We start from the raw sequence: 27,394 nt of genomic DNA on the forward strand, positions 1-27,394 counted from the left end.
ATCTTGTTTTGCACAAGGTCACTTACATCTCCCTTCTCTGCTCCGACCTTGCACTGGCTCCCGCCTCCTTCAGAACAACAGGCAGAAAGCACACAGCGGCCCCCAGGCCTGCATGCGCTGCCCCCACACGCCCCACCCCTCTCCTATCGCCCCCTTGCTCCCTCCACTCCGGACCCACTGGGCTCCCGGCAGGTCCAGGCACACGGCCACCTCAGGACCTTTGTACCTACAATTCTTGCCTGGCACTCTCCCTAGAGATCTGCACAGCTCACTCCTCCACTTCCTTCTGGTCTTTACACAAACGTCAGCTTCTCCATGAGGCCCTCCCTGACCACTTACCCCTCCCCTCCTTCCCAGGCCCCCTTCTCTGCTGCTCTTTCCATCTCCCAACATCCTGTATATTTTACTTATTTATTGTCTGTCTTCCTCATGAGAATATCACAGCAGGACGACTTCTTTTTAAATCACGGAGTCCGCACTCTCCAGTGCCTAGAACAGCACCTAGCACATAACAGGCCATAATGGCCAGTCGGCACCACCACGGCCCACCCCCACCATCCACAACGCGGGTCACCCAGCTGGCCAAGACTTTGGCTTCCAACCAAACCACACTGTCCCTGAACCCTGCACCCTGCACTCCATCTGGGGAAAGATGCCTCTCCCGGCTCCTGGGACAGCCTGGGCCCACCCTCCACCCTGGCAGCTCCCCCTCAACCACCTTTATCCCACGTGGCCCAGCTTCAAGGGCCCTCCCCCACCTCCTCCCCCTTGTCTCCTCTTCCCAACAGAGATGGAGCTCTGGCCCCCTCCACGCCCCACATCCCCTCTCAGCGTCCCCATGCCCTCTCCACCCACACCCCAGACCCCCAGCCCAGGCCCCTTTCTCTTAAGCTTGCCAAACACGGAGACCCAGACCCACCCGAGGCCACAGAACCCCTCCTCTCCTGTCTACTCCACGGCCCTGTCCCCGCTGCCCCTAGTCTGGCCTGGACACTCTGCCTGTCTCAGCCACTCTGAGGCAACCCCGCACCCGAGCTCCCACAGCCCTGCTCCAGCACCCCGGAGCCTCCCTCAGCCTACAGGACACAGCCCAAGCTCAACATGGCATTCTGCACCCCCAGCCCTGCACTTGGACTTGGACTTCCCAAGCTCATTTCCCACTGCTCCCCGGGTGGCCAAACGCAACCCGTCTCCTACCTTTGAGCTTTTGCTATTGAGGTTCCCTCCACCTAGTAGACATGTACCCTTCCCCCCAAACCCCCAGGAGCCTGCCCAAGTTCCTCACTGTGACCAAGGACAGTCACCTGCACACAGGCACATAGGTCCCATGAATGCTTCCTGAAAAAATGAATCCCAGCCCTCAAGCTCAAGTGGCACCTCCTCCAGTAAGGCTGCCTGGATTGCTCCCATTAGAGCCACCGTCCTCTCTCTGGTGGAACTGTCTCAGGGACCTGATGGCACACCAAGAGTTTGCTCTTGATCTCCTAGACTCAGCAGCCAAGTCCCTTCAGCCTGAGACCACGCCCTGCTGGCTCTGGTGCCCCACTCCAGGGGACACTCCTTTGATGATCAACTGCGGGCAGGGCTGAGCGCTGGGGTGGCCCATCGCTGGGGCCTGCCTTCGGTCATGCGGGGCAGGTAAGGTGACGCCAGCACAGATGGCGGGCGGCTCTGGGAAGAGACAGGCAGGAAATCTGAGCCTCCCGACGGGTGGGTGAGTGGGGACCTGAGAGGTGGTATCAGCCCGAGCTGGGGGTGGGGGCGGAGGGGAGGGTGGAGAGGGGCTCCAGGCCAGGGACACGAGCAGGCAGAAGGCCACCAGCATCTATGACAAAACGGCATTTAATGTTCCATAGTGTGAATATCTGAGTGCAAAAGGCCCATTAATAATCCATGAGCCACATGTTCTGGTGACAGCAGCCGGCTCCTCCCCACCCACGAGATGGAGCCCCGGTCCTGGGTGTGCTTGCCGAGGGCACACACGTGTTAGTGCCCGTGGTGGGGTGTGACATTTGCACAGGAGAGAACCGCTGACGCGGGTGAGAGGAGAAACGAGGTGCCCGTGGACCAGGGACGCCAGTGTTCACATGCAGCCAACACACGAGAAACGTGAGCTGGACGGTGGGAGTCACAGTGACGGGCTCTGTGCTCCTGGGAGCAGAACAGGCTCAGGACCTCAGGAGACCCCGTGCGCCCAGGTAGAGGGACAGACCTGGGCCTGCCCGTGAGAACTTGGGTGTGCAAACCTTTGCACAGGTGTGAGAACACAGATTCCAGGGTGAGTTGTTTGAGGAGAGGACACGGACACACGCATGAGCCCCACGAGTGGGAACATGGAGACACGGGGACGGGCAGGACGGCCCAGAGCAGCAAGTTCAGGAGGGAGAGGCCCTGCCCCTGGGCTCCCGCAGGCTCGGCAGGGCCAGTGACAGCCTCCAGTGCAGGAGCCCAGAGCCAAAGGTCCCACGTCCAGGAGTCCAAGGGTCTGGAAGGCTCAGGGTGGGAGGGCCCAGCTCCACAGACACCGGTCCCGCTGGCTTCCGCAGTGCGGGGGAAGTGCAGGTGTCAGACGGGTGTCAGGCCTCGCTGCTGCCCCCGCAGCCTCTGGCCCCGCTGTGCTCCACCCAGGCGAGCCGGGCCTGCTCCTGCAGGATGCGGCAGCGCACCACCTTGGCCAGCTCCTCCGAGTGGCCCCACTCGTGGGCGGGGACCTGCACCCAGGAGCAGGGCAGCCCCCAGAGCGAATGCTCCGAGCCGCGGCACTGACGTAGCAGCTCCGAGTCCCGCCAGCCTGGCCGGCCCAGGAGACCCCTGCCAGGAGAGGGGCGGGCACAGGTCAGAGTGGGCAATCAACACGGACAGAGGGACAGAGGGAGAGGCACAAGGATGGAAGAGTCTGAGACAGAAGATGGACAGAGACAAAAAGAGAGAGGGCAAACGGAGGGAGAGAGAGGGAGAGACAGAGAGAAAGAGGAGAGGGGAAGGGGAAGGGGGAGGGGGAAGGGGAGGGGGAGAGAGGAAGAAAAAGAAGAAGGGTGGGGGGGAGGGAGCTCACAGGTCCGCGTGCCCTGCCCCACCCCTCACCTGACTTCCCGGACGTTCTTCTCGGTCACCTCCACGTGGATGACGATGGGGTAGATCTCGTTCTGGACCAGCTCTCGCACGCCCCGCGCGCCCAGCTCCAACAGGCAGTGCTTCTTCTCGGAGGATTGAGGCTACATTGCACCCCCGGCCCGGAGACACCCACCCCCACGCTTACCACAGCCTCCCGCAGGTGCACGACCTGCTTCCCCACCCAGACGGACCCTGGCAGTAAGGAACGAACCCGGAAGGGGAGACAGTGGGCTCACTGAGGGACCTGGAGAAATGTCCCCCTCTGGACCTCGGCTTCCCCATCTGGAGAATGGAGCTAATCCCAGCCCACCCACCACCCTACGGCCCCCTGCCAGCTCCCAGGACAGAGGCGAGTTCGAGGACGAGGATGTGCAGGTGAGCCGTATCAGCTGAACACCTCAAGAGTGACCCACATAAGATCAACTGCCCCAACCCACCCAGGTCACAGGGGAGGAAAGTGAGGACCCCAGGAGGGAAAGGACTTGGCCCGGGTCACCCTGCAAGCAGGCAGCAGAACACGACCCACACTGACACTGGTTCTCAGGCCCAGAATGGCAGCACCCCTTCCAGGCCAGCCCCAGCACCTACCTTCCCAACAGACTCCTGGATGGCACGGATCCTGCTGCCCAGCCCAGGGGTGGCAGGCCGGGCCTTGGGGGCTCCAGGCGCTGAGGACGCGCACAGTTCCTCCCCAGAGAGGCTTTCTGCAGAGGGAGACGGGGAGGGAGAGGCCGGGATGAAGGGCCAGTGGGCCTGGCTGCCCCAGAGTGTCACCCAGCCCTTCCCTCCGGGGACACACAGGCTCACCCGCTGGGCACACTTGGAAGTCCAGCCGGGAGCTGGGCAGGTCTAGCAGGTTGCGGATGAGCCGGGGCGCCAGGCACTCGGGCAACAGCACCACAGGCCGCAGGGCGGACACCAGCAGTGGCCGCACCAGGCTGTACGGTTTGAGGCTGCACTCGGGCTCTGCGGCAGCGGAGGGGTGTGGAAGAGATGAGGATGCAGGCATGGGGCAGCCAGACCCCTTGATACTCAAAAGCAACATCACCTCCCCACCACCCATCCCTTTCCCTCCCTGAGTCAAGGATGGACACACACACACACACACACCACACACACACCACACACACACAGACACACACACCCCTCACTGGGACCACAGCAGAAGGCTCTTCCCGTCCCCTGCCTCACCTCTGCCCCCTGCAGGTCATTCTCCACTCAGCTGGAAAGGCTTTAAAACTAAAGCCAGACCATGTAACTCCTCTGCTTTCAACATACCTGTGACATCCCAGATCCTCAGGAAAAAGGCCACATCCTCCATGTGGCAGACGCAGCCCTGCCCGGGAGCCTGGGGAGGTCGGCAGCCACAGACTCCACCCCTGGCCAAGCTCTCCCCCAGCTGCCTGCAACCGCGGGGCCTCTGCATGTCCTGGGGCCCCCCGAGGCCCCAGCCTGTGCCACTGAGCCCAGTCAGAGCCCAGGTCACACCTTCCCTGGCCCCAGACAGGCAGGGCCCCCGTACGTGCTCCAGGGCACCCAGTCCTTGTCCACTATGCACCTCACACTGTCTAATTTAGTGTACCAGGTGTGACTATCTGATCACCTGCCTCCCCTGCTAGACGGTGAACCCACAGGGCAGGGACCGTCCTGTCCCCAGTGCCTGACAGAGCTAGTGCCCCGTACTCACTCGCTGTCCTCATCCTCACACGCACCACACACTCCCACTGCCCAGCTCACACTTCTCGTGTGTGTGGCCACATGAGAACACTGGCGTCCCTGGTCCACGGGCACCTCCTTTCTCCTCTCACCTGTGTCAGTGGTTCTCTCCTGTGTAAATGTCACCCCCCCCATGAACACGGCCACTAACACGTGTGTGTTCTGCAAGCACACCCAGGACCGTGGCTCACGGGGGCTCCATCTCTCGGGTGGGGGAAGAGCCAACTGCTGTCACCAGAACGTGTGGCTCGTGGGTTATTAACAGGCCTTTTGCACTCAGAAGCTCACACTATGGAACAAAGGCACGTTGGGTGCCTCCGGGCCTTCGCACAGGCTATGCCTTCTGCCCGGAACAAGCTCCTCTTCACCCTTGAAGGCCCCAGCTGAAACAACCTCTCTTCCCTGACCACCCTCTCCCCCGGCCCCCTACATGGGCTCCCCCGGCCCCTTCTCCCTGATCTAGCCTACGGCCTCACCCTCTGCCTCCAGGAGCCCCCTCTGGGTCCCCGTGGCACCCGCCACCACACGTGTGAGAAGCACAGCTACACATGCTCTGCCAGACAAGCACAGGCCCGTGCTCGTGCGTGGCTCAAACTCACACGGACCCACAGTCACCGTCGCGTACACACGCACCTCCCCGCAGGGTCCCCCTCAATCATGACAGCCCATCCTCCCACCAGGGGAGCCCTGCCCCACTGGCACCATCATGGCAGGCCCTCCAGGCCAAGGGACACGCAGAGGCACACGCTCCGGGCACCATGCGCAGCACAGGACACGCCCGCACACCCGCGCTCACCTGAGCAGGGCTCCAGCAGCGGCTGCTCTGGGGCGTCCCCCGCAGCACCCCCCACCGGCTTGGGCCTCACCAGCCGCAGTTGGTCCAGGGCTCTCTTCTTCAGCTGGGGAGGGGGTCAGGGGAGAAGGACACCTGAGAGCTCGGCTCCACCCCGACCCAGGGAGACAGGAGAGTAAACAGGACCCAAAGCAGAGTTGGCCCCACTGCCACCATTGTCCAAGCTTGCCGGAGAGCCTGGTCAGTACAGGACGCCCCTCCCCACGGGACCCTCTCCTGCCCCTGCCAGGCCCAGCACAGCCCCGAAGGCAGGAGAGGGCAGCCGTCCCTGTGGCCCCAGGGAAGTTAAGCCCATCAGAGCCCGCTGGAGGAGCCTTAGGTCTACCCCCACTTTACGGATGGGCAGACTGAGGCCCAGAGACCAAGAGAAACCGAATGTCACACAAGAGATAAACTTTAGGGTTTCTTCCAATGAATTAGCAACGTGACCTTGGGTAGGAAGATTAATGAAACCAATAATGACAGCACCAACGATGCCAATAGCTGACAGGTATCAAATGCCTGCAACGTGACGACACTAAGCCCCTGATGGGTATTAGCCCACCAAAGCCACATACGCCTACAAAGCAGGTAGCGTAATTTCCCCACTTTACAGATAAGGAAACACAGCTGCAAAGAAGGTTGAGGTGATTGTCCAAAGTCACGTAGCTAAGAAGTGGCAGAGCGGGGATTCAGTTGTGGGCTGCCTGGCTCCAGAGCTCACACTCTTCATTGACCTACTGTCTCTGGGCCGCCCCGTGCCTGTGTGTGCAGTCCGCTGGCCACCCAGCCCAGCCATCGTCCAGGTGTCGGAAAAGGGAACGTGACTGCTGTCTTGTGGGATGCTTACCGTGTGCCAGGCGTGCTCCTGAGCACTGGGCACACTCTATCTGAGTTAATCCCTAAACTACCCAGGGCAGCGAGCGCCACTGTTCTTCTGTTTGCTGGTCACATAGCAGATGATCAACTAAGTCCCAGGGAAGGAGCAGGTGGGGAACGGCCCTCCTCTCCTCCCCCCGGCCTGCCAGAGAACGGAGCCCGCTCTCTCCCTTTTTGGACCCCACCCTTGGCGTCCCCCACTCTTGGTGTCCCTGTCCCTGCCTGCCCAGCCCTGCTTACATTACTGCGGGGGCCTCGGTGCCGGCTGGAGGGCAGGCATTTTTCCTGAACTTCTAGGAACTCCTGGGCTCTGTAGGAGAGAGTCATGTCACACATTTGCAGGAAGAAGGGAAGCCCCCTCCTGTCCTCTCCTCAAACCCCCTTCTCTGTCCCAGAGGACGGTGAGGGACTGCAGGAGGAGGGAGTGCCCATCCCCAGGCTCCTGGCCCTGCATCACCTCTGGTAATTGGGCACAGTGCCCCGGTCCAGGTCCCGCAGCGTGAGGGGGTCGACCCGCGTGCAGAACCATTCCTGCCGCCGCTTGTACGCGGGGTCCACCAGCCGAAGGATCTCTTGGGCTTTCACACAAAGGGCGTGGGGATCTGCCCGCTCGGGCAGGGTGAGGTTGGCTCGAATGTAGAAGGGCTCGGCACACAGCCCCTTCACCCAGGCTTCCAGGGCCTCATGGAAGGACTGGCAGGCTGGGGGTGGACAGGGCAGGGGGCGGCAGAGAGGACAAGAGGAGGAAGGTGTGGTCAGGGATCAGACATGGCTCTCCAGAGGCCAGAGCTGCCCTCCCCACCTTCCCCTTCCTGAAGTGAGAAACTCAGGTCCGGAGGGGCCCAGGGACTTGCCCAAGGCCACCCCAGCCCACTAGGGACAGAACCAAGATTCAAACCCAGGTCTCTGGACTCCTAATGTGAGCTGCTTACAGAGCAAGGGACAGAGAAGGGCACAAGGACAGACAGAGAAGCAGCTGCACCGCTGGGAGTCAGGAGATGGAGCCACTGGGGCAGGACTGGGGCGAGGCCAGCTCCTTCTCGGGCCCTTGGCTTTCCTGCCTGCTCCGTGAGCTGGACGAGCCTCTCTCGGGCCATCAGCTCCAACCCTCTGGGACTCGTGAGTTCCCAGGCCCTCCCCTGGGCCAGACTTACCCTTCGAGTCCATCAGGAAGGGGAGTGTGGACCCCTGGTTCCAGGACAAGGTTCTCTGCTGGGCCTCGGCTTCCAGGCCTGCCCCCTCCAGGCCTGCAGCTTCCGCCCTTGACTGGGAGAAAACACAGGCAGGAGGAAAAGAGGTGAGCATCCCAGGACAGAGCGACTCTGGGGCTGGAGGAAGACCAGGTATGGGAGTGACCGAGCCTCACAATTCAGAAAGCCCCACCTCACCGGGGACTGCCACGCCCAGCCCAGTCGGACCCGCTCCCATCCACAGGACCCCCCACTCAGCCTAGCGCATCCTGGTCTTTCCCCAGACTTAAGGGCAGGGATCTGTCAAGGTGCTGTCAGTCTGTCCCACCTCCCAGCCCCAGCCCCTGCCCAGTCAGACTTCCTTAAACGCTGGCTGAGCCCCAGAAGCTCCGCCCAGGGATCCTGATCCACCAACTGCAGAGTGTCCAGCCCTGGCTAAAGCACTGACCCCGCCCCCCAGCTCAGCGGCAGGGTCTCACCTCTCTCGGTTCCATCCTGGCAGACCCAGGCCCAGACAGCACCCTCCGCACCGCCCCCGACCATCTGTCCCCAAGGAGTGGCAGGCTGTCTGGGCCCTTGTCCTGGGGCTCTGGGCCCCCTGGGGGGCTCCGGCCAGACACTCGGATGGCCAGAGATCTGAGAAGGGAGAAGGGGGATGGGAATTAGAGTCCGATCAATACTTTGATTCAGTTCAACATTCTCGGAGAGCCACAGTGATGCCATTCCTCAAATATGCCATGACCCTCAGGCCACTGATCTGCTGTGCCCTCTGCCCGGAATGCCCTTCCCTCCCTTCTCCGCCTGGCAAATGCTGCTCATCCTCCAAGCTCCAGTCAAAAGCAGCCTCTGCCCCCAGGCCCCTGGGCACACGGAGGGTGGAGCTCGCTGCAGGAGCGCCAACGGCACCTCGCCGCGGCTTTGCATTTTCCCTTTTGTTTCCTGCAGCAGAAGGAACACCTTCAGGACCAGACTTCTGCAGTGTTCAGCTCTGTATCCTGGCACCAAACCCAGTGTCTGGCACGTAACGGATGACTAATAAATCTTGTTATGCTCACAGTCTGGGGAAGGAGGTCGCCACTAGCACACAGCACAGATGCGAGGACGGTTACAGCGGCAGTGGCAGCACAGAGGGGAGAGGTTCCGGGGAAGAAGTGCCTGGCTACACCTTGAAGAACAGAAGGAAACGGTGTCCCAGGCTGAAGGAATGGCGTGAGGAAAGGTGTGGAGGACGGAATACAGGATGTGCAGAAGAAATTAACAACAACGACGACAGTAACAGTAGCAGCAAACGCTCGCTGGCTGCTTCCACGTGCCGGACACATGCCGCGCTCCTTGTCCTAATTACTAATTTCACATCTTGGGAAACAGCTCCCAGAAAAGGCAAGCTGGAGCCAGCCTGCGGACAGCGTGGGACAAAGGCATCTGGCTTTGCTCCATGGGCAGTGGGAGCCGCTGACAGTTAAGACAAAGCATCACCAAAATCCCCATCGTGCAGGTTGTGCCTGTCTCTGGATGAGAGTTGGCGAGGCCCTGTGGCCAGACTCAGAGAGAAACTGAACCCAAGCCCCCTCCAAGCCCCCCAGCCACGGGGCAGGGGCAAGGCCTGGGTTGGTGGCTGGCCCCAGCCAGAGTGGCAGCTCGGCAAAGCCTCCCACCCACCACAGCTGCCGCAGCCCAGATAAAGCCACACTGCCCCCTGCTGCCAGCTGGGGTGGGCAAGGCTGCAAGGACCTTAACCCAGTCAGCACCCCGGGGAGCAGGAAGCTTTGGCCCCAGGGAAGCCGGCCCTGCCCACTCGGGCCAAACAGAGCCAGGCCTGAGGGGCTGGGGCAGACCCAGGCGCGGGAGGCATCGCTCAGCGCCCCCATCCTGGTGGCATGGAGGTGGCATGGGAAGGGTGGGCAGAGGTGGGAAGCCTGAGACCCGGCCTGGCTATACCGGTCGGTGGCTGTGTGGCTGGAGCACACAGTCCGGCTCCAAACGCCAGGGTGAAGTGTCCCCAGACTGGGCAAACGGGCACACGTGTGGTCTCAGTTACACATCCACAAAGCGAGGATGCCAACAGCGGTATCCCTGCCCACTGTGCATGAAGAAGGTCGAATAAATATAAAATAACACAGGGAGAGGCGGAAACCAGAGGGTTCCCGGCCTTCGAACTGCCGGACTGTCCCTTGGTGGGCTGTGACATTCACTCGGTCATGACCAGCACAGTTTTTTAATGGAATGGAACGAAAAATATAAGCCTGCCTCCTCCCAAGGGAGTCCAACCACTGTCTCGCAACTCTTCTGTTTCAGGTGTGGGTCCTGGGTCCCTCTCACCGTGGGTGGTGGCCGGGAAGTCTGCGGAAAGTGGCAGGAGCCCTGGGGCCGGCGGCCGGCCTGCTCAGCCCGCAGTGCTCGGCAGCCCCTTCCTCACTGCATAACTCGAAGCTCTCAGAACAGTGCCCAGTAAACACTAATGCTCAACAGAAACCAGACGTCTACTGGGGTCAGGTGTGGTTCAGGACAAGTCACTTCTTTCTCTGGCCTCAGTTTCCCCACCTGTTTCAAACCCACAGACAACTGCTATCGTGGCCTTCCCAAAAAAGAGCCCAGGGAACAGCTGGCACCCAGGCCCTCTCCGCCCCACCCCTGCTCACTTCCCCCTGCAACTGGAGCATCAAGGCTGACGTCGGCCACCCCAAGTTTTCAGGCTGTTCTCGCCAACTCCTGCTGCTCCCTGAAGACCCGGCTCAGGCAGCGCCTCCTCCAGGACGCCCTTGCTGACCACCCCGAAGGACCAATGACCTCTCAGAGCCTCCAAGACCAGGAATGCCTCTCTCAGCACTTCTCGGGGTCCACAGAGTCCGCGTGGGGGCTTGCCGGGAGCAGGGTCCAAATCGGGTCCCAACCTCAGACAAGCAGGAGGCGAGAGAAAGAACACGTCGGGGTAGGGGCTGCCCCGACCCTGCCTGTGGGTCCCCAGCCACTAGGTGAGGGCTCCCAGCCCCTCCCCCAGTCAGGTCAGGTCGGGTCACAGGCGGACTAGTCGCGGGCCAAGTCAGCAGGCTCTGCCAGCTCTGGGCAGTGATGGGCCAAGTGGCCCCAGAGAGTGTCCGCCACCCTAGGGCACTGTGGCAAGATCTCTAGGCACTCTGCGTGCCTGCTTTGTCCCAGGTCAGGGACCCGATGCTGACACTTAAGCACGTCATACCGATTACCTCACTTAATCCTCCCCACAATCCTATGGAGGCATCTGTTAGAGAAGAGGGAAACTGAGGCACAGGGAAGTTATAACTTGCCAAGTGTGGCACAGCTGGTGGGTGGAGTCAGACAATGACCTATCAGAACCCCCTCTGTTCCAGGACAGAAGGTGCCAGAGACCCTTTGGGACCACGTGAGTGAGTTGGAGGACAGAGGCGGGGCTTGGTGGGGAGACGGCACCTTGGCACCCCACTTCACTCTTGGGCTCTTCCTTGCTATCCCCCCACCCGCCATCCGTCCGCCTGTCCTCCAGCGTGTCCCAGCACCTGACCAGGGACGGGGAGGACAGAGAGGCTGAGGGGACGCGATGGGCAGGAAATGGGAAAGAGGAAAGAAAGTTCCGGCACACAGTGGGTGCCAACACGAGCCAGAGACCGACTGGCACTCAGACAGCGGGAAGGCACACTGGCGTCCCCACGCCAGCACCACGTGGCCTGTGATGGGACAAGTCTCTGACTCTGAGCCTTGGTGCCCACGTCTACATAACAGGGCTGAAAATACCAGCCTGGCAAAGCTGCTCTGGGGGGTCAAACAACAACGATGGCAACAGCCATAACAGCTAAGAGCTGGCATGTACTCACCATGCACCGAGAACATTCTAAGCACTGCAGAAGAACACTGGAACCCCCACAGTGACCCTAGGAGACAGGCACTATTTGACCCCATTTTACGAGAAGGAAACTGAGGCACTGGGAAATTAAGTGACTTGCCCAAGGCCCCACAGTAGCAAGTGACAAAGCTGGGACTTGAGCCCAGGCAGCTGGCTCCAAAGCCTGCCCTCCCCACCTCACCCTAACACGGCCCCAGGAGACGTAAGACTTGCCCCACCTGGGCACCGTGCCGGCCCCCTCCTCCCTCCGCCTGCCCACCTCTCCCTCTCTCTGTCCCCCACCCCTGCGCCCACCCCCTCTGTGCTCTTCCCCCAACTCCCTCCTCCCCTGGAACAGCATGGGCAGAAAAGGTGGCCCCACGTGACCACAGGGCGCAGGCGGGGGCTGGGCCAGAGGCCCCTGCTCCCTCTGCTGCATCCTGGCGCCACTGGACAGCAGCCAGGACCCCTGCTGGAAGAGGGGAGGAAGGGCTGAGGCCAGCAGGAAGAGAGGCGCCTCCACCCCTTCCCCCAGAAGCACGTCCTGCACAGGCAGAAACAATGTCACACTGGGCCCGCTGCCGGCCGAGGGTGGGGGCAGGGGCCAGGACACCGGCCTGGCCAAGCCGCTCCCAGGAGGCAGGAGGCCCCAGTCCTGCTCTGTTGTATGACCTGTCCCAGCACCCCCACACTCCAGCGCTGCCCTTTCCAAAACCCAAGTCTGATCAGGTCACTGTGGACCTGGCCCTGGTACTTCCCAACTGTGTGACCTTGGGCAAGTTGCTTAACCTCTCTGAGCCACAGTTATCTCCTCTGCAAAACAAGGATAATCATAATAACGCCTACATCCAGGACAGAGAGAATGCCGTCCGGCAGCCGGCGGCTGGCCTTGCATTTAATAATAGCTAAAGACCCCCCCAGGCTCCCCAGAGCACACAAGCCAAAGTCCACACTCTCCCAGCCGGACTCACAAAGCCACTGTAGACCAGCCTTGACTTTCTCCTTTCCCCTATCCCCACCAGGCCTCTCCACCTCGCTCCCTCATCCACAGTCACCCCGCGGCTCCCCCTGCCTGCTCTCTCCACGGCTGAGTTCCAAGGCCACGACCTCAGTGTGGCCCCTCCATTTCCCACCCGCAGATCCACTGGCAGGTGTGAACGGGGCCACTCGTCACCAACACTAACAGCGCATCGGCTGTCGCTCGCTCTGCACTCCTGTGTTTTGTGACTCCTGCTATGGGCTTGTGGCCAGCTCAGCCACAGGGGCTCCCAGGGTGGCCCCAGCCCCACCCCCACCCGGGCGCTCAGAGCCGGGGGCACTGGCACGCAGGGTGCTGGGACAAGGACAGCCTGTACGTGCCTGGCAGAGCTGGGTGAACATAAACCTCAAAACAGGTAGAAGAAATCACCATCCCCCTTTAGCTGCTAAGGAAACTGAGGCCCAGAGAAATCAAACAACCAGCCCAAGTCACAGGGACAATAAATGGCAGTGACAGGATTCGAATCCAGCAGTTGCAGACGTACTCGCTCCCGCCGCACCCCTCCTCAGCTCCACCCACCCGGACAGCAGCAGGCAGCGCAGTACCTGTTGAGGAAGTCCAGGCCACAGCCCCGGGCCAGGACACCGTCTGGCTTTCCCAAAGGCCACACGCTGTCAGAGGACGAGGCTGAGGAGAGGCCAGGGGACCAGGGCTTCAGTGTCACACTCCCTGGAGAGAAAGAGTGAGGTTCAGGGGTCCGGGACTGGGAAACAGGGATGGCTGAGTTCCACAGGAGGGACTGAGCACCCCCCGAGCCCAGGGATGGCCCAGGGCCGAAGGTGCCTGGGCAGGTTTGAGGTCCCAGAAGCACATCAGACCCATTGGGCCCAGAGGTGGCCGGGCCCCACAAGCGGGGGCCGGAGGGGAGGAGGCCAGGACAGCACAGCCAGGAACAGGGGTGCAGGGCCAGGACTGGGCTCCAGGTGAGAGGCCTGAACCAAATCCCTCAGGGGCCTCCCAAGCAGGGCCTGACTGCCCGGCCAGGGCCACAGGAAAGGGGACACAGACCAAGGACAGGGCAGGCAGCACTGCCATTCTTCCAGACGGGCCCTCCCCGTGGGGCTGCCGAGGGCTGTTACCTGTGATGTCCGACATGCTGCTGAAGGACCTGGGCAGAGAGCGGGCAGGAGGTGAGGCACTCTGTCCCACTGCCTCCTCCAGCCCCAGGCCACCAAAACATCCCATGGCCCCCAAACACATGCAGACTAGACTGAAGGCAGAGTCCCAGGCACACGGCACCCATGACACCCAGCTCCCCAAAACTCAGGCCTCTGCTGCACGTCGTTCCACCTAGAATGCCCTGGCCTGCCTTTCAAAGCCAGCTCCTTCAATGCCGCCTCCTCCTGGAAGCCTGCCCCAATCTCTCACCCCTCCTCTCACCCACACTTGCTACCTTTGCTGCTTGTGGCTCCCAGGCATGCCACCCGAATTAGACCTGACACCCTCACCAGATGCCCCATCGGGGCAGATTCACTGAGTTCAAGCCCACGTTGGTCACAGCCCCCAGCACCCTGCCCCTCATCGGTAAAGGAATAAACCAAGGGCTACCTACGGGGGGAGCTGCGATAGGGCCACACCCCAGGAGGCAGCGTCTCTCCTGCCCTCGGTCTTGCCACTGGCAGGTACAACTTGGTTTTCCAGCCCCTTTGCTGCTGATGCCCGAAACTGGGGCCCAGCTTTCTTGCCTGAGGCCCCTGACCCCTTGGAACATTCTCCACGCCCTCTACTCCTGACCATCCGGCTTCCCCTTGGGCTTAAGATCTTCAAGGCTTGACCTGCAGTGACTCTCTGGCCAGGGTGCTCGGCTGGGCCGAGCGCACTCTGCCCTCTGGCCGCATCTTAACCCCTGCCCTCAGTCACTCCTACGACTCGTGGGGCCTGGGTTTCCAGAGCTCCAGCCCTTTGGGGGCAGCAAGGGGAAGCGACTGCAAGGGGCCTGACTCTGACACTGGGGGTTCCAGGAGGTGGCTGTCCAGGGAACAGCAGCCCCTCCCTCCTGGCCTCAACTGCTGGCTGCAGCCATCTCACCTCTTGGGGGGAGCAGGGTCCTCCTCGCGCTGCCGGCGGAGGATGGAGCCGGCGCTGGGGGGGAAGGGCAGGATGGAGAGCCGGTTGATCTCCTTCTCGCTGTCCGTGGCCTCCTCCTGTAACGCCATGACAGGGCCTGGTCACCCCTCTGCCCAGCAGCAGCCCAGTCCTCAACGCACCTGGGGTGTGCCCATTCCACAGGTGAGAAGTAGGGCCCAGAGCAGAGGAGGCGGCTCTATGAGATTCTGGTGTGTGAGTGGCTCCCCAGGTCCCCTGGCACCTAGGCCCAGCACCTCACTGGCTCTGGGCCCTACTTCTGGGGGGTACTGGGCCTCCCTGGGCCTCAGTGTCCTCACCTGTAAAATGGAACCTTCCGCAAACAGGAAAGTATTCAGTGGTAATTATACGAATGTTATCAGCATCCCCCAATACTGGGGTGGGGCAGTGTCTCACCGAGGTGTGGGTCTCAGATCCCACCAGGACAGGTGCCTCCCCAGCTGCTTCCGGGCCTCCCAGCGGCGAGGGGAACTCGCTCAGGCTCCAGGTGCTGCTGAGGTTGGAGCACAGGGAGTGGGAGGAGGCGCAGGCCTGGAAGAGCAAGAGGGGAAGTGAGCGGTGGTGCTAGGCCCAGGCCAGCCACAGTCCTTTACTGAGTACCTGCCACGTGCCAGGCACAGGACAGAGCCGCAGCACAAGAGGCCAGACCCCTGTCCTCATGCAGCTCACAGCCTAGAGGGGGAGACAGATAAACCAGCAGACAGATGAACAAAATGACCCCAAGCTGAGATGACAGCAGAAGGGTGCCCAGGGCATGGAAAGCCTGCAAAGGCCCTACACAGCCTGGGGGCATCAGAGTGCTTTCCAGAAAAGTGTGGTTTGAACTGAGAACTGAGTTGGGGAGGATGGTCCAGGCAGATGGACTGGCATGTGCAAAGGCCCTGAGGCAGGACACATTCTAGAAATTAAAAGGCTGAAACCCAAAGAACCAGCTAGAGAAAGAGAGGGACCCAATCCACAGGGCCTCTTGGCCATGAGAGGCGGCTCTGTCTTAAGTAAGAGCAAAACAGCCATGGAGGGTTTTAACAACGAAGAAGTCACAGATTCATGTCCTTCTATTCCGCCACACCCCACTGCATCAAAGGCCAGGCTTGCTGAGCTGTCTTCAAACAACCCAAGATGGGAAAAGGCAGTGCTCCTGGCAGTGGCCTGAGGACCAGCGTCTGATGTACACAGGGCCTGGAGGCCCAGCTCCAGTGCTGGGCTGTGTGGCCTTGGGTAAGCTCCTGGCCCTCTCTGGGCCCTGTGCAAGGAGGGGACTAGACCAGCTGGTCTCTGGCAGGTTTTCAGGCCCATGTTAGACTAGACGAGCTGGACTTTTGAGGCCCAGGTATTGAATTCCGACATACTCACAGGCCCTAGGGCAGCCAGGCTTCCCCAAGTATATGTGAAGACAAGCTTCAAACTATTCTTAGTGTCCCAAGAGCAGCCTCAGAAACTCAGAGACTAACGTGCCCCTGGCCTCTCACCAACCCACACCCACCCCAGCCTGGGTCCAAGTGCTCCCACTTACAGTCGAGGGCTCTTTCCAGGTCCCCAGGTCCCCTCCCCCTGGCTGAGGTCTCCCACCAGGTCCTGCATGTTCCCAACCCTGGCCAAAAGCTCCCTCTAGGACCCCACCCTTCCCACCAGGACCCTGCAATCCTGACCCCGCTCACCTTGAGGCAGGCGCCGCCCTGGGCCCGCTGCAGCTGTGCCTCCAGCAGGGCCTTGGCACCCTCCAGGCTGGTGAGTGTGGTCAGCAGCTCGTCCCGCTCGGCCTCCAGGCCCCGCACCTGCTTGCGGTACTGGTCCTTCTCAATGAGGCTCTGGGAATACTGCAGCTGGATCCGGTCCCGGCTCTGTATGGCCTGGGGGGCAGGGGACAGGCAGCAGCTGAAGGAGCCACAGTGGCTCAGCTGTCCTGGCCTCTGACTTGCAGAATGGGTTTGGGAACGAGAACTGTAGTGATCATTTATTGAGCATGTCCTGTGTGCCACGCCCTGTGCTCTATATAAATATCAGCTCATTTAATTGTCACACTAACTGGCTGAGTTAGATACTACCATTATTCTCATTTTGCAGGTGGGGAGACCAAGCCTGCAGGGAGAGGGCTGAGTCCAGTTGCAGAGACCAGGCTCTTCCCACTTCACCAAGACCAACTTAAAACTCTTCCGTGAGACCCACTGTGCCAAGGGCTTTATTCACAGACTCCGGTCAGAGGACGAGGCAGGAGGCAAACCCAGCCCGTCACGTCCAAAGCGCTTTTCCCCACAGTGAAGACCACAGTCCCGGAGAGCTGGGCCCGTGGCCCAGACCCGTCACCCACTGCCTCGGAGGGAGCTGGGGCCAGGGACTGGTGGGAAGCCTGGTAAAAGACAGATTCCTAATTGGGCATGGTGGCTCACGCCTGTAACCCCAGCACTCTGGGAAGCCAAGGCTGGAGGATCACTTGAGGTGAGGAGTTCAAGACCAGCCCGAGCAACAGCAAGACCCCATCTCTACTAAAAGAAGGAAAATTAGCCGGGCATGGTGGCACATGCCTGTAGTCCCAGCTACTCAGGAGGCTGAGGCAGGAGGATCACTTGAGCCCAGGAGTCCAAGGCTGCTGTGAGCTAGGCTGACATCACTGCACTCTGCCCACGGTGACAGAGCGAGACTCTGTCTCAAAATAAATAAATAAATAAATAAAATAAAATAAAAATAAATAAATAAAATGCAAGTTCCTTGGCCTCACCCCCGACCACCTGCATCAGAATGTCGGGAGGATGAAGCCACAAATCTGCACTCTCAAGCTCACCGGGTATTGGTGAGGGCAATCTGAGCGCAATCCTAACGTGTAAAGCTTCAGTTTCTCTAGGGCTATGCAAACTCCGTCAATGACAAGAACCTCCTGCCCTCCCCTGCTGCGTGGGGAGCCCCACACAGGGAGGGCTGGGGGCCTGGTGGAACTGGCCTGAGGTCCTCAGCCCAAAGCACAGCCTCAGCAGGACACAAGGGCCATGGTAGTGCCCAGGAACCGGAAGCTAAAACTTTTGAGACTTTCTCCATCGGCAAATACTGGCAGCCTTGTCCTCGAGATGGAGAGAACGGGGATTCAGAACGACCGGCACCAGGACTGACTTCCGTAAGTGTCGTGGGAGCTCAGGGGAGGCAGGTGGGTCCAGGGGTAAGGTTGGTATCTTGAGCGCTTGAGGTCCCCTGTCTGTGTCCCCCTGGCCTACTCGTCCCATCCTAAACTGACTGGTGCACTGTAAAGTCTCTTTCTGTAATCCTCGTCCCCTCCACTCCCCCTCTTCTCCCCCTGTGTAAGAACCAGCACCGGACCGGGGCCTCGCACACAGCAGGGGCTCACCTGGTCCCGCTCCTTTTCGATCTCCTCCAGCTGGGCCAGGACGGTGGCCATGCGGTGCTTGTACAGGTCACAGTCCTTCTGCAGCGTCCGGTGCTTCAGCCGCAGGTCTTCCATCTCCTGCAGGTACTGAGGGCAGGACGGGACGGGGTCAGACCACAGGGCCGGGGACCAGGGGAAGCTCCCAGCAGGTGCCCGGCAGCTCCAGTGAGAGCGGCCTGAGCCGCAGTAACAAGTGCCCCCTCCTCAGTGGGGTGGTCCGGGCCACTGACTTCACCTCACTGGGTCTCAGCTGCCTAATCTGTAAAATGGGGGTAATGACAATGCCACCCACCCAGCCACCCTTGGCCTCCCCACTGAATCAGCAACCTGCCCCTTCCGTGGCTCTGTGTCTTCCACGGCACTTGTGGCCTGTGCTACGTGAAGTAACTGACTGAGGACCACACGTCTGACGTACTGTTTGTCCCCCCTGCTGGATTCACCTCCGCGGGAGCAGGTATTTTTTTGTTCACTGCTGTATCTCAAGCGCCTAGACGGTGCCTCCGTCAGTATTTGCAAAGGAATGAATGCAGAGTCCTCAGCACAGGGCTGCACACAGCAGGTGCCCAGGGACGGCTGGCTGGAGCAACTGGCCATGCCTGACACCCTCCCGCCCAGGTGCAGGGCGCTGGCAGGGGAGGCGGGTGGGGCCCACCTTGTCTCGCAGCTCCTCGGCCCACTGCAGCTCCCCCTGCACGGTGTGCAGCTTCTGGCACAGCTCCTGCCTGCTGTCCTGCGCCTCCCGCCAGTCGTGCTCCAGGATGTCCAGCAGGATGCGCTCTGAGCCCGGGCCCCCCGGCCGGCTCGCCTCCTGGGAAGCAGAGTTGGGGCCGCCTCAGCATCTGGCCCAGGGCCCACCCTGGGTGGGAGGAGGAAGGGGACACGCAGCCCTCAGCCCTCGGAACCCCCTGACTCGCCCTGCGGTCCGGGCCAGGATCTGGGAGAGCAGGCGTGGCCCCACCGGCCCTGCCCACCCTCCGGGGAGCATCTGGAGCACTAGTGAGGTAAGCGGTGAGGGCGGGCGAGCTGCGGCAAGCCAGCCAGGACCTCGTTCCCAAACAAGCGCCACGCCCGCGCTCTTGCTCTGGCCGCCCGGGGCAGCAGCTTGGAAACAGGGGGGCTGTTTCCAAGCCTATTCCCACTCCTCTGATGAGGGGTCTTCACGGGGCTGGGCCTGGCCCAGGTTGGTGGACCCTGGGCCCAAGATCCAGCCCCCAGACCCACAACCCAGCCAAGCACCCCAACCCCATAAAAGGCGCTGGCTCTCATCCCCCACTTCCTGTGTGGAACAATGGCCAGGAGGCAGCCACTGACTGGCCTGAGACACCAAGCACGCAAGGGGCTCGGCCTTGCAAGGCCATGGACTCCTCCAAAAATCTGAGGAAAGCTGGGGAACCCTTTCCCCAGAAAAATTCCCCCACGCAAAGTTTTAGGGAGTTCAGAGACCTCCTGAGGCCCCTCAGACGCCAGACCAAAGGCCCAGGAAGAGCCCCGTGCTCAGGGCCCTGGGCTCAGAGCTCCAGACAGGCTGGCCAGGGTTCCAGCCAGATCCCAGCCCCCTGGCTCTGCAGTACTCGGCTTTCCAGGCTCCGGGAGGATGAGTAAGCAGCAGGAGGGTCTGCGTCCCGTCTGACCCCCCACGCCCACCAGCCCAGCCCGTACCTGCTGCAGGCCCTCCTGCAGCTCCTGCAGCGACGCCATCAGCCGCTGGTTCTCGGCGCGCAGCTCTGAGACGAGGTCCACGCTGTCCGGCTCCTTCTCCTTCTCCTTCTCCTCGGCCACAGGAAGTGGCCCCCTGGCCCTCCGCAGCAGTGCGCACTCTTCCTCCAGCCGGCTCACCTTGAGCTTGAGCTGATCCACCTGGGGTCCGGGACATGGGTCAGCCCAGGGAGGGACATGCCAGGGGCCACCACAAGGTCACAGGACAGGGTGGGGGGCTGTTCCCTCCCCCCTGGGGGCCTCCCAGATTCCCAGAAGGGCCCGAGCAGGAGTCCTGTCTGTGAAGAAGGGACAGGCTGGGCAGAGATGGGACAAACAGGGATGAAGAGGGAGGAGGCAGCAAGGCCAAGGCCACCCTCCCAGAGGAATACGCCTCAAGGACCCGGGATGGATGAGCTGCAGCACAACACACTGTCCCACAATCCCGACACTGAGTACAGTCAGTGTGGCCCAGTGTCCTCCTGATGGAGGGGGAGGGGGAAGCAGGAGGGAGGACGAAGGGGAGCAGGAGGGAGGAGGAAGGGGAGCAGGAGGGAGGAGGAAGGGGAGCAGGAGGGAGGAGGGCTGCATTAAGAGTGGGAGAACCAGAGTTGGGCCCCAGCTCTGCCTCCAGCTCCGTGCAGCCCTGGGCAGTCACAGCCCCTCTCTGTGTCTCAGTTGCCTCATCTGAACCTGCGGTGGGGGAGGGTGGGTTTGAGAGCTGAGGGTCTTGTCCAGCCCAGGAGCCAGGATGTCCCCCTCCAACCCAAAGTCCCAGCTCAACACACACTCATGGGACAGATTTGGGTCTGGTGCTCCCTTAAAGAAATTCCTAACAGAGCCCCGACTGCAAAATATTAGACTATTGGTTCATCCCCAACATGAGCTCCAGGTTTGGGGTTCAGGTTCCAGTTTTACTGCTTTTAGGCTCTGTCACCCTGAGCAAGTGGCTTACTGCCTCTGAGCCTCAGGTTCCTCATCAGAAGAATGGGCCCAGTCACTCCCCCCGCCTCCCCACTTGTAAGACTCAAACAAGACAGGGAGTAAACAGAGGCCTTTAAACTGTAAACAGCAGGATTCGGAGCTGCCACAGGTATGACCACGGTGGTTTCACAGCTTTGAATAAAATCCCAGAACCCTAAAAGGTCAGCAGTGTGGTGTGTGCAGCCAGAGATGGCCAGTGTGCTGGGTGGCCAGCTGTGTGGTGGCCGCCGGGCTGAGAGCCATATACACGGCCTGCTTGCTGGGTTGTGAGGGCATTCAGCCACGGTTATTTTCTGAATGCACATGGGGTCTGAGATGGCCAGACGGTGACAAGAGTAGCAGCAGGTGGCAGGCCATAAAATGAAGTCATTGTTGGGAAAAGGTCGCCAAGACCTCTCATGCTATGTTCAGGCATGCGATGTCTGGTGCCCTAGGAGTGCTCCGGCCTCCCTTGGAAAATGACTTGCTAGTCCCCCAGCTCTCAGAGCCGAGAATGGCCACACACACACACACACACGGCTCTGGAGGCTGGGTCAGGCAGTTCCACAAACGAACAGTCCACTCCTCCTCCGCAAAAGTCTGAAAGAAATTCATGACTCCCGCATTCCTTTCCACTCACAAAACATGCTTTGTGAACCGCCGGAGAAAGCGCGTTACGAGGGCAAATGTGGCCACACCCTCTCCAGCGAACCGCAGCCACACACCATGGCCTCCTGCCTGACCCGCGGCCAGCTGGCTTCCCCGATGAGCTCAGAGGACAGGGCACCTGGGAGTCTCTGCCGAGCACCAGGAAAGACGGATGCGTGTAATCCTGGTGTACAAACTCACTTAGCACAAAATTATAGCGTTTGCTCTTAAGTTTATGTTGCTTAGAAATAACAGCTCATTAAATCTGCACCTTATAAAACACGGTATTAAATCGCAGCCACCACACACCTGTCCATGGGAGGAGGGGATGCAAGCTGTCAAGCCAGGCACAATTGGCTGTTCTGTTAAGATCTGCAAAGCCTTTGTTAATTTTGTGGCAGAAAAGCTCCAAAGAGTTAACATATATTTACGGTAGCTAAGTTTAAAGAAAATCTTATCTCTTAATTTAATTTCACCCTTTAGCCTCTGCCCCCTAAACTGGGAAAAAGCAGCCACTATCTGCCTCATGGCAGATTCCCTTTACCTCTGGGTCAACCTGCAGACAACACAAACACCTCCAACCACCTCTTCTCTGTCCCCCTCCCCTGTCCCAGCTGCCCCCAGATGGCCATACACACACAGGACATCCTCCTGTCACAAGCACACCCCTGCCACCTTGGGAAACCCACTTGCAGTCACACCCAACTCAAAGGTCAAATGAGCCGTGCCAGCCGCAGCCTCTCCCAACGCCCCCCGCCCCAGCCCTCCTGCCAACCTCTCTGGGCAGAGATTCTTTCTTCTGAGAAAACCTCACAGCAAGACCCACGTCTGTTTCAGAGAAAGAGGAACCTCTCTGGGTAAAAAGAGGGGGCCCCACCCTCCCTCCTGCCACCCCAGTACCCCTCAGCAGTGCTGAGAGCAAAGTCAGAAATCCTTGAATCCTGGGATGCTGGGGAAATGCTCTAACCAACCTCTCTCTGCCTCAGTTTCTCCTCTGGAACTGGGGAAGACAGCAGTGCCCACAGGGTTGCTGGAAAATTAAGTCTGTGCACGGCAAGCACTTGAGACTGTGCTTGGTGTACAGGGTGCTTTATATGATAATTGTTATAGGCCGGGCGCGGTGGCTCACGCCTGTAATCCTATAGCACTCTGGGAGGCCAAGGCGGGTGGATCGTTTCGGCTCAGGAGTTCGAGACCAGCCTGAGCAAGAGCGAGACCCCATCTCTACTAAAATATAGAAAGAAATTAGCTGGACAACTAAAAATATATATAGAAAAAATCAGCTGGGCATGGTGGCGCATGCCTGTAGTCCCAGCTACTCGGGAGGCTGAGGCAGGAGGATCCCTTGAGCCCAGGAGTTTGAGGTTGCTGAGCCAGGCTGACACCGTGGCACTCTAGCCCAGGCAACAGAGTGACACTGTGCCTCAAAAAAAAAAAAAAAAAAATTGTTATAAAATCCTCATCTGTGACCTCTCGCTCTGAGCACGAGAAAACTGAGGCACAGAGAGGGAAGTCTTGCCCATGCCACACGGTTCAGCAGCAGCAGAGCGAGCCTGGGACCTGTGCCCCTGGGACCGCCTGCCACCCCTCAGAAAGCTTCCACCTGATGCCAGAGGTGGAGGGCAGCCTCATGGCCGCCTTACCACCTCGAACCAGCCACCTGCAGCCTGGACCCTTCAGCTAGTGGCCTGAACACCCCTGATCAGGGGGCACCTCCCCAAGACATGGACCCACCTGGCGTGCACAAACCCAGGCACCGGCACACCAGAGCTCCCACACCTACGGCCCTACATGCCAACTATCGTGCGAGGGCACCTGCCAGCACCTGCAAGACTGCAGCTGCAGCCCGAGGTGCACGGGATAGGGCGGATTCAAACCCCACAGTCAGAATCCCACTGTGGAACCTCGCACAGGACCCCTGGGGAGAGCCTCCCGTGTGCTGCCAGCAACTGTTAAGCCCTTGAAACGGATCAGCTCATTAAATCCTCGGGACGACTCCCTACAGCGGTCAAGTATCAGTATTGTCCCCACGCGAAGCCCTAATCAGAAACCAAGAACAGAAGGCTCGGTTTCCTGGCGGGTAAGAGGCACGGCCTCGTCTGCTGCTGGAGGGGATCAGGGGAGACTTCACTGGACAGCAGCAGGTGGCACAGCAGCACGGGAAGGAGGCTAGGCCCGGACCAGGCAGCCCAGTTCAAATCCCGCCTATGCCACTTCCTGGCTGCGTGACCTTGAGCAAGTAAGTCTCTTCACCGATGTGAGCCTCAGCGTCTGTATTTGCAAACAAGCACCGGGTACACAGCGCTCTGGTGAGGATTAGAAGACGTGATGCAGGTAACCGGCACGGCACACCACCAACACTTGAGAATAGCATCAACAGTGATGGCTACTGATGACACGAGTTTCGAGCACTGACGCCGTGCAGGCACACGTCTAAAACTCTCTTAACTCACTGAATCCTCAGGGTCTCTCAGCCTCAGCACTGTCGACATTTCGGGCTACATACTTTTGCTGTGTAGGCTGCCCTGTTCACCATAGGATGGTTAGCAGCATCCCTGGCCTCCACCCACTAGATGCCAGTAACACCCTCCCTAGTTGTGACAACCAAATATGTCCCCAGACACGGCCAAATGTTTCTAGGGGGGCAAAATTGCCCCCAGTTAAGAATCACAGTCATACCAATGAAGTGGGCGCACAGGGCTGTGCAAAGACTAGTCCACGGTCAAAGAGCCAGCAGATGATTGCTCCGGGACAGGAGCTGGCTACCACTTTACCATCATCTTTTTACAAAAGTTGCCCCTGCCCCACACTACCCCGCCCACCTCCCCAGCACCTACCGCCAGCTGCAGGTCACGGCTGCGCAGCACAGCCGAGTTCTTTTCCTCACTGAGCTGTGCCAGGCGCATGGCGATCATGTAGTTCTCATCCTTGAGCCGGAGCAGCTCCAGGCTGCCTGCCTCCCAGTCCTCTCGCAGTCGTTGGCAGCGCTCCTGCGCCTGCTGCTGGTCCCGCAGCCGCTGCTCCAGCCCAGCCCGCTCCTCCTCCAGCACCCGGCCCCGGGCCTGCAGTTGCTGCTCCCGCTGCAGCTGGCTCTTGCGAGCTTCCCGCAGCCGCCGCACTTCTGTCATCAGGAACTGGGTCAGACCCTCAGGCCCCTCCTCATCTGCCAGGACAGAGGAGAGAACAGTCAGCTCAGGCAGATAAAATCCAGGGCGGATAGCAGACTGTACAGAAAAACTCCAATCATAAAATAATAGAGAAAAACCATGAAATATATTTTTATAATTTGGGGGAAGAGAAGGCCTTCCTAAAAGTACAAAATCTAAGAGTTTTAAAAGAAATGATGGATAAATCTATATAAAAATGCTTAAACCTCTGAAAATTAAAAGATGCAACAAAGTTAAACAACAAGTAACCGAGAAGAAAATATAACAAACATGACAAATAACTCTGAGCCATAATATATAAAAAACTCCTACAAATCAATAACAAAGGGTAAACAAATAAAAATATAGGCAAAAACTATCAATAGACAAGTCTGAAAATAAAAATGGCTAATAAACACAGGAAAATATGCTCCAACCCACCAACAATGATAGTAGCCGCTAACATTTGTTGACTTCATTCTTTGTACTAGACACATATATTAACTTAATCTTCATGACAACACTAAGAGATGGATACTATTATTGTACCCATTTTAAAGACAGAAAAACTGAGGCACAAAAAGCCCAAGTCATCTTCCCAAGATTTATTAACTATTAAGTTGTGAATTATATCATTAGATGAAATATAAATCTAAAACAGTAACATTATTTTTTACATATCAGAATGGCAAAAATGTTCAAAATGATTCCCAGGATTCACGAGGGTACAGTAAAATGGACACTCATACACTACTGGCAGGTGTGTTGATTTAACAGTTAAAATACACACAGGCTCTGAGAGATTCTTCTCAAAAGCTCTCCCCGGAGACACACACTTCCACAAAGATGCACTTACAAGGATGTTCCCAGCATCGCCATAATGTTGCAAAACTGGAAACAACCTGGATATCCATCAACAGGGATGAATTAAATGAATTATGTCACAACTTCACTAATAAACATTATCCAGTCACTTAAACCAAGTGTAACAGAGGTGGAAGAATCCGTAAAATCAGTCATTCTGAGGAAAAGCAAAATACACATGTAGGCGAATCCTGTGTGTATATAAACCAAAGGAAAAGGAGGCTCGCCAAACTGCTACCTACATAGCAGAGCTGAAGGAAAAGGCGTCTTCTCTTTTTAGTCTAAAGTCATCTGGAGCCTTGGAAGTTTTTGTATAAATACTGTAAATTCATGTGTGTCGGGCATATCATGTCTAAAAACAGTATTAGAGAGAAAGAGCCCCCTTACGCACGTGGCCTCTGACTGCAGACCGGCTAGAATCCAGCCGCAGCCTCTGCCTACTGTGGGTCCTGGGCAAACCCCTCAGTCTCTTTGCCTCGGTTTCCCTAGCCCCACAGCAGGGATAATGGGAGCGCCTCCCTGATGGGGACGAGGTAAGGAACCTCTGCCCTGGCGGTGCACCGTTGTGGACCCACTCACCGAGGATCATAGAGCAGCGCTGGGAGGGCTCCTGGCCCGTGAGCAGCGTGAAGTGTTCAGGGTAGTAGAATTCCAGGGCTTCCAGGAAGGCCTCGTAGCCCCTCTTGCCACGGCAGCGCAGGATGTCCATCAGGCGCCCTGGGGAAGGGGGTCGCCCAGGGGTCAGGGGAGGGCCTCCCCCAGCGCCTGGTTGCTTTTTCCCCCACCATGCCCCAGGCCCACGTTCCCCAGATTTTTGAGCTGGTGACACACACAGGGGCCTGTCCCAACACATCACGGAGGAGAGCCCGTCTGCCACAGCTAGGAGAGCCAGACCCCCCCTTATGGCCCCGGGTCTGCGGCAGCTGCCCAACACCCCACCCAGATGCAGGGCCCACAAATGAAGCCTGTCTGTTCAGTGGCCCAGGGAAGCCCCCTCCATCCCCAAAAGCAACATAAAACACTTCTCCCACCAGCCAGTGCCTGAAGCTCCACCGTTAGTCCCTCATTCCTTCCCCAGCTCTAGTTCAAAGACACACCCTGTGGGAGAGGGGACCCTCCTAAAGCTGAGATGGGTCTTGAACACTTGAGGAAAATTCACAGTCCAGGAGTGTGTGGCACAGAGGGAGGCAGCAGAGAGAACCGAGGAGATCAAAGAACACGGGAAAGGTACCGAGTCCACGGCTGTGACCCGGAGGTCCCAGGCCTAGCCTGGCAACCACATCCGACCCCCTGCGCTAACGTGGGCCCCGGAAGTGGGAGGGAACCCCCGACAGACACCCCGACGCCGGTGTGGGCATTGCGGCCGCCTGAGTGCAACAGCGGTTCGGGAGGCGGCGGCGGAGGGTGGGCATACCCAGCCCACTCTACCGATGCAGACCGAGGCCCGGCGGAGCAGAGCCCTGGCCTCGCGCTCCCGGGCTCTGTGCGCAGCGCTCGAGGACACGGGCGCCCGGGACGCGTCCCACTCAGGCCCCCGCCGGCGCGCCCCCGCGGCTCACCGGTGCGGTTGACACGGCACGGGAAGCGGTAGGTGCTCAGCACCTCCTCCTCGTCCTGCTCGTCGATGACCCGGCACTGGCGCAGATACGGCGTGAGCTTGGCCGGGTTCAGGGCGCGCGTCAGCCGGTGCCGGACGCCCTCGATTCGCTCCCATAGCGCGTCCTCCTCCGCCTCGGACCCAGAGCCGGCCCCGGTCTCCTCCTCGGCCTCCCCCGCCTCGGCCCGGCCGGGCATAGCCGCGTCCTCGGGGTCTGCGGGCGAGAGGCGCGCGGGGGTCGGCAGGACGCCCTGGGCGGGGTGCGTGGGTCGATCCCACTCCGGGGCGTCGCCCACAAGACCCGCCGCCGGTCGCCGCCGGGCCTCCCGCCCGCACCCTGGGACTAACCCCGCACGCCGCAGCCGCCTCCGGCTCCCGGGTCCGCGCTCGGCCGGCGGCTCCGCCGGCGCAGGGGGGCGGT

General features: G+C 59.7%; 1 protein-coding gene across 1 annotated transcript; it reads right to left on the minus strand.

Moving 5' to 3' along the window:
• Positions 1-1,824: 1,824 nt before the first annotated feature.
• Positions 1,825-27,394, minus strand: CARD10 (caspase recruitment domain family member 10). Its single transcript, XM_069489597.1, has 20 exons — positions 26,936-27,394; positions 25,956-26,093; positions 24,204-24,529; positions 19,720-19,917; positions 18,713-18,868; positions 18,022-18,147; positions 16,346-16,537; positions 15,084-15,218; positions 14,631-14,746; positions 13,682-13,710; positions 13,148-13,271; positions 8,211-8,367; positions 7,696-7,807; positions 6,999-7,242; positions 6,782-6,851; positions 5,627-5,729; positions 3,922-4,080; positions 3,703-3,818; positions 3,085-3,197; positions 1,825-2,811 (listed from the first exon to the last, which is right to left on the minus strand). Exons 1-20 carry the CDS (start codon positions 27,168-27,170, stop codon positions 2,577-2,579), a joined length of 3,084 nt encoding a protein of 1,027 aa, XP_069345698.1. The 5' UTR covers positions 27,171-27,394; the 3' UTR covers positions 1,825-2,576.

This window comes from Eulemur rufifrons, chromosome 16 (assembly GCF_041146395.1).
Source record: "Eulemur rufifrons isolate Redbay chromosome 16, OSU_ERuf_1, whole genome shotgun sequence".
Classification (NCBI taxonomy): Eukaryota; Metazoa; Chordata; class Mammalia; order Primates; family Lemuridae; genus Eulemur; species Eulemur rufifrons.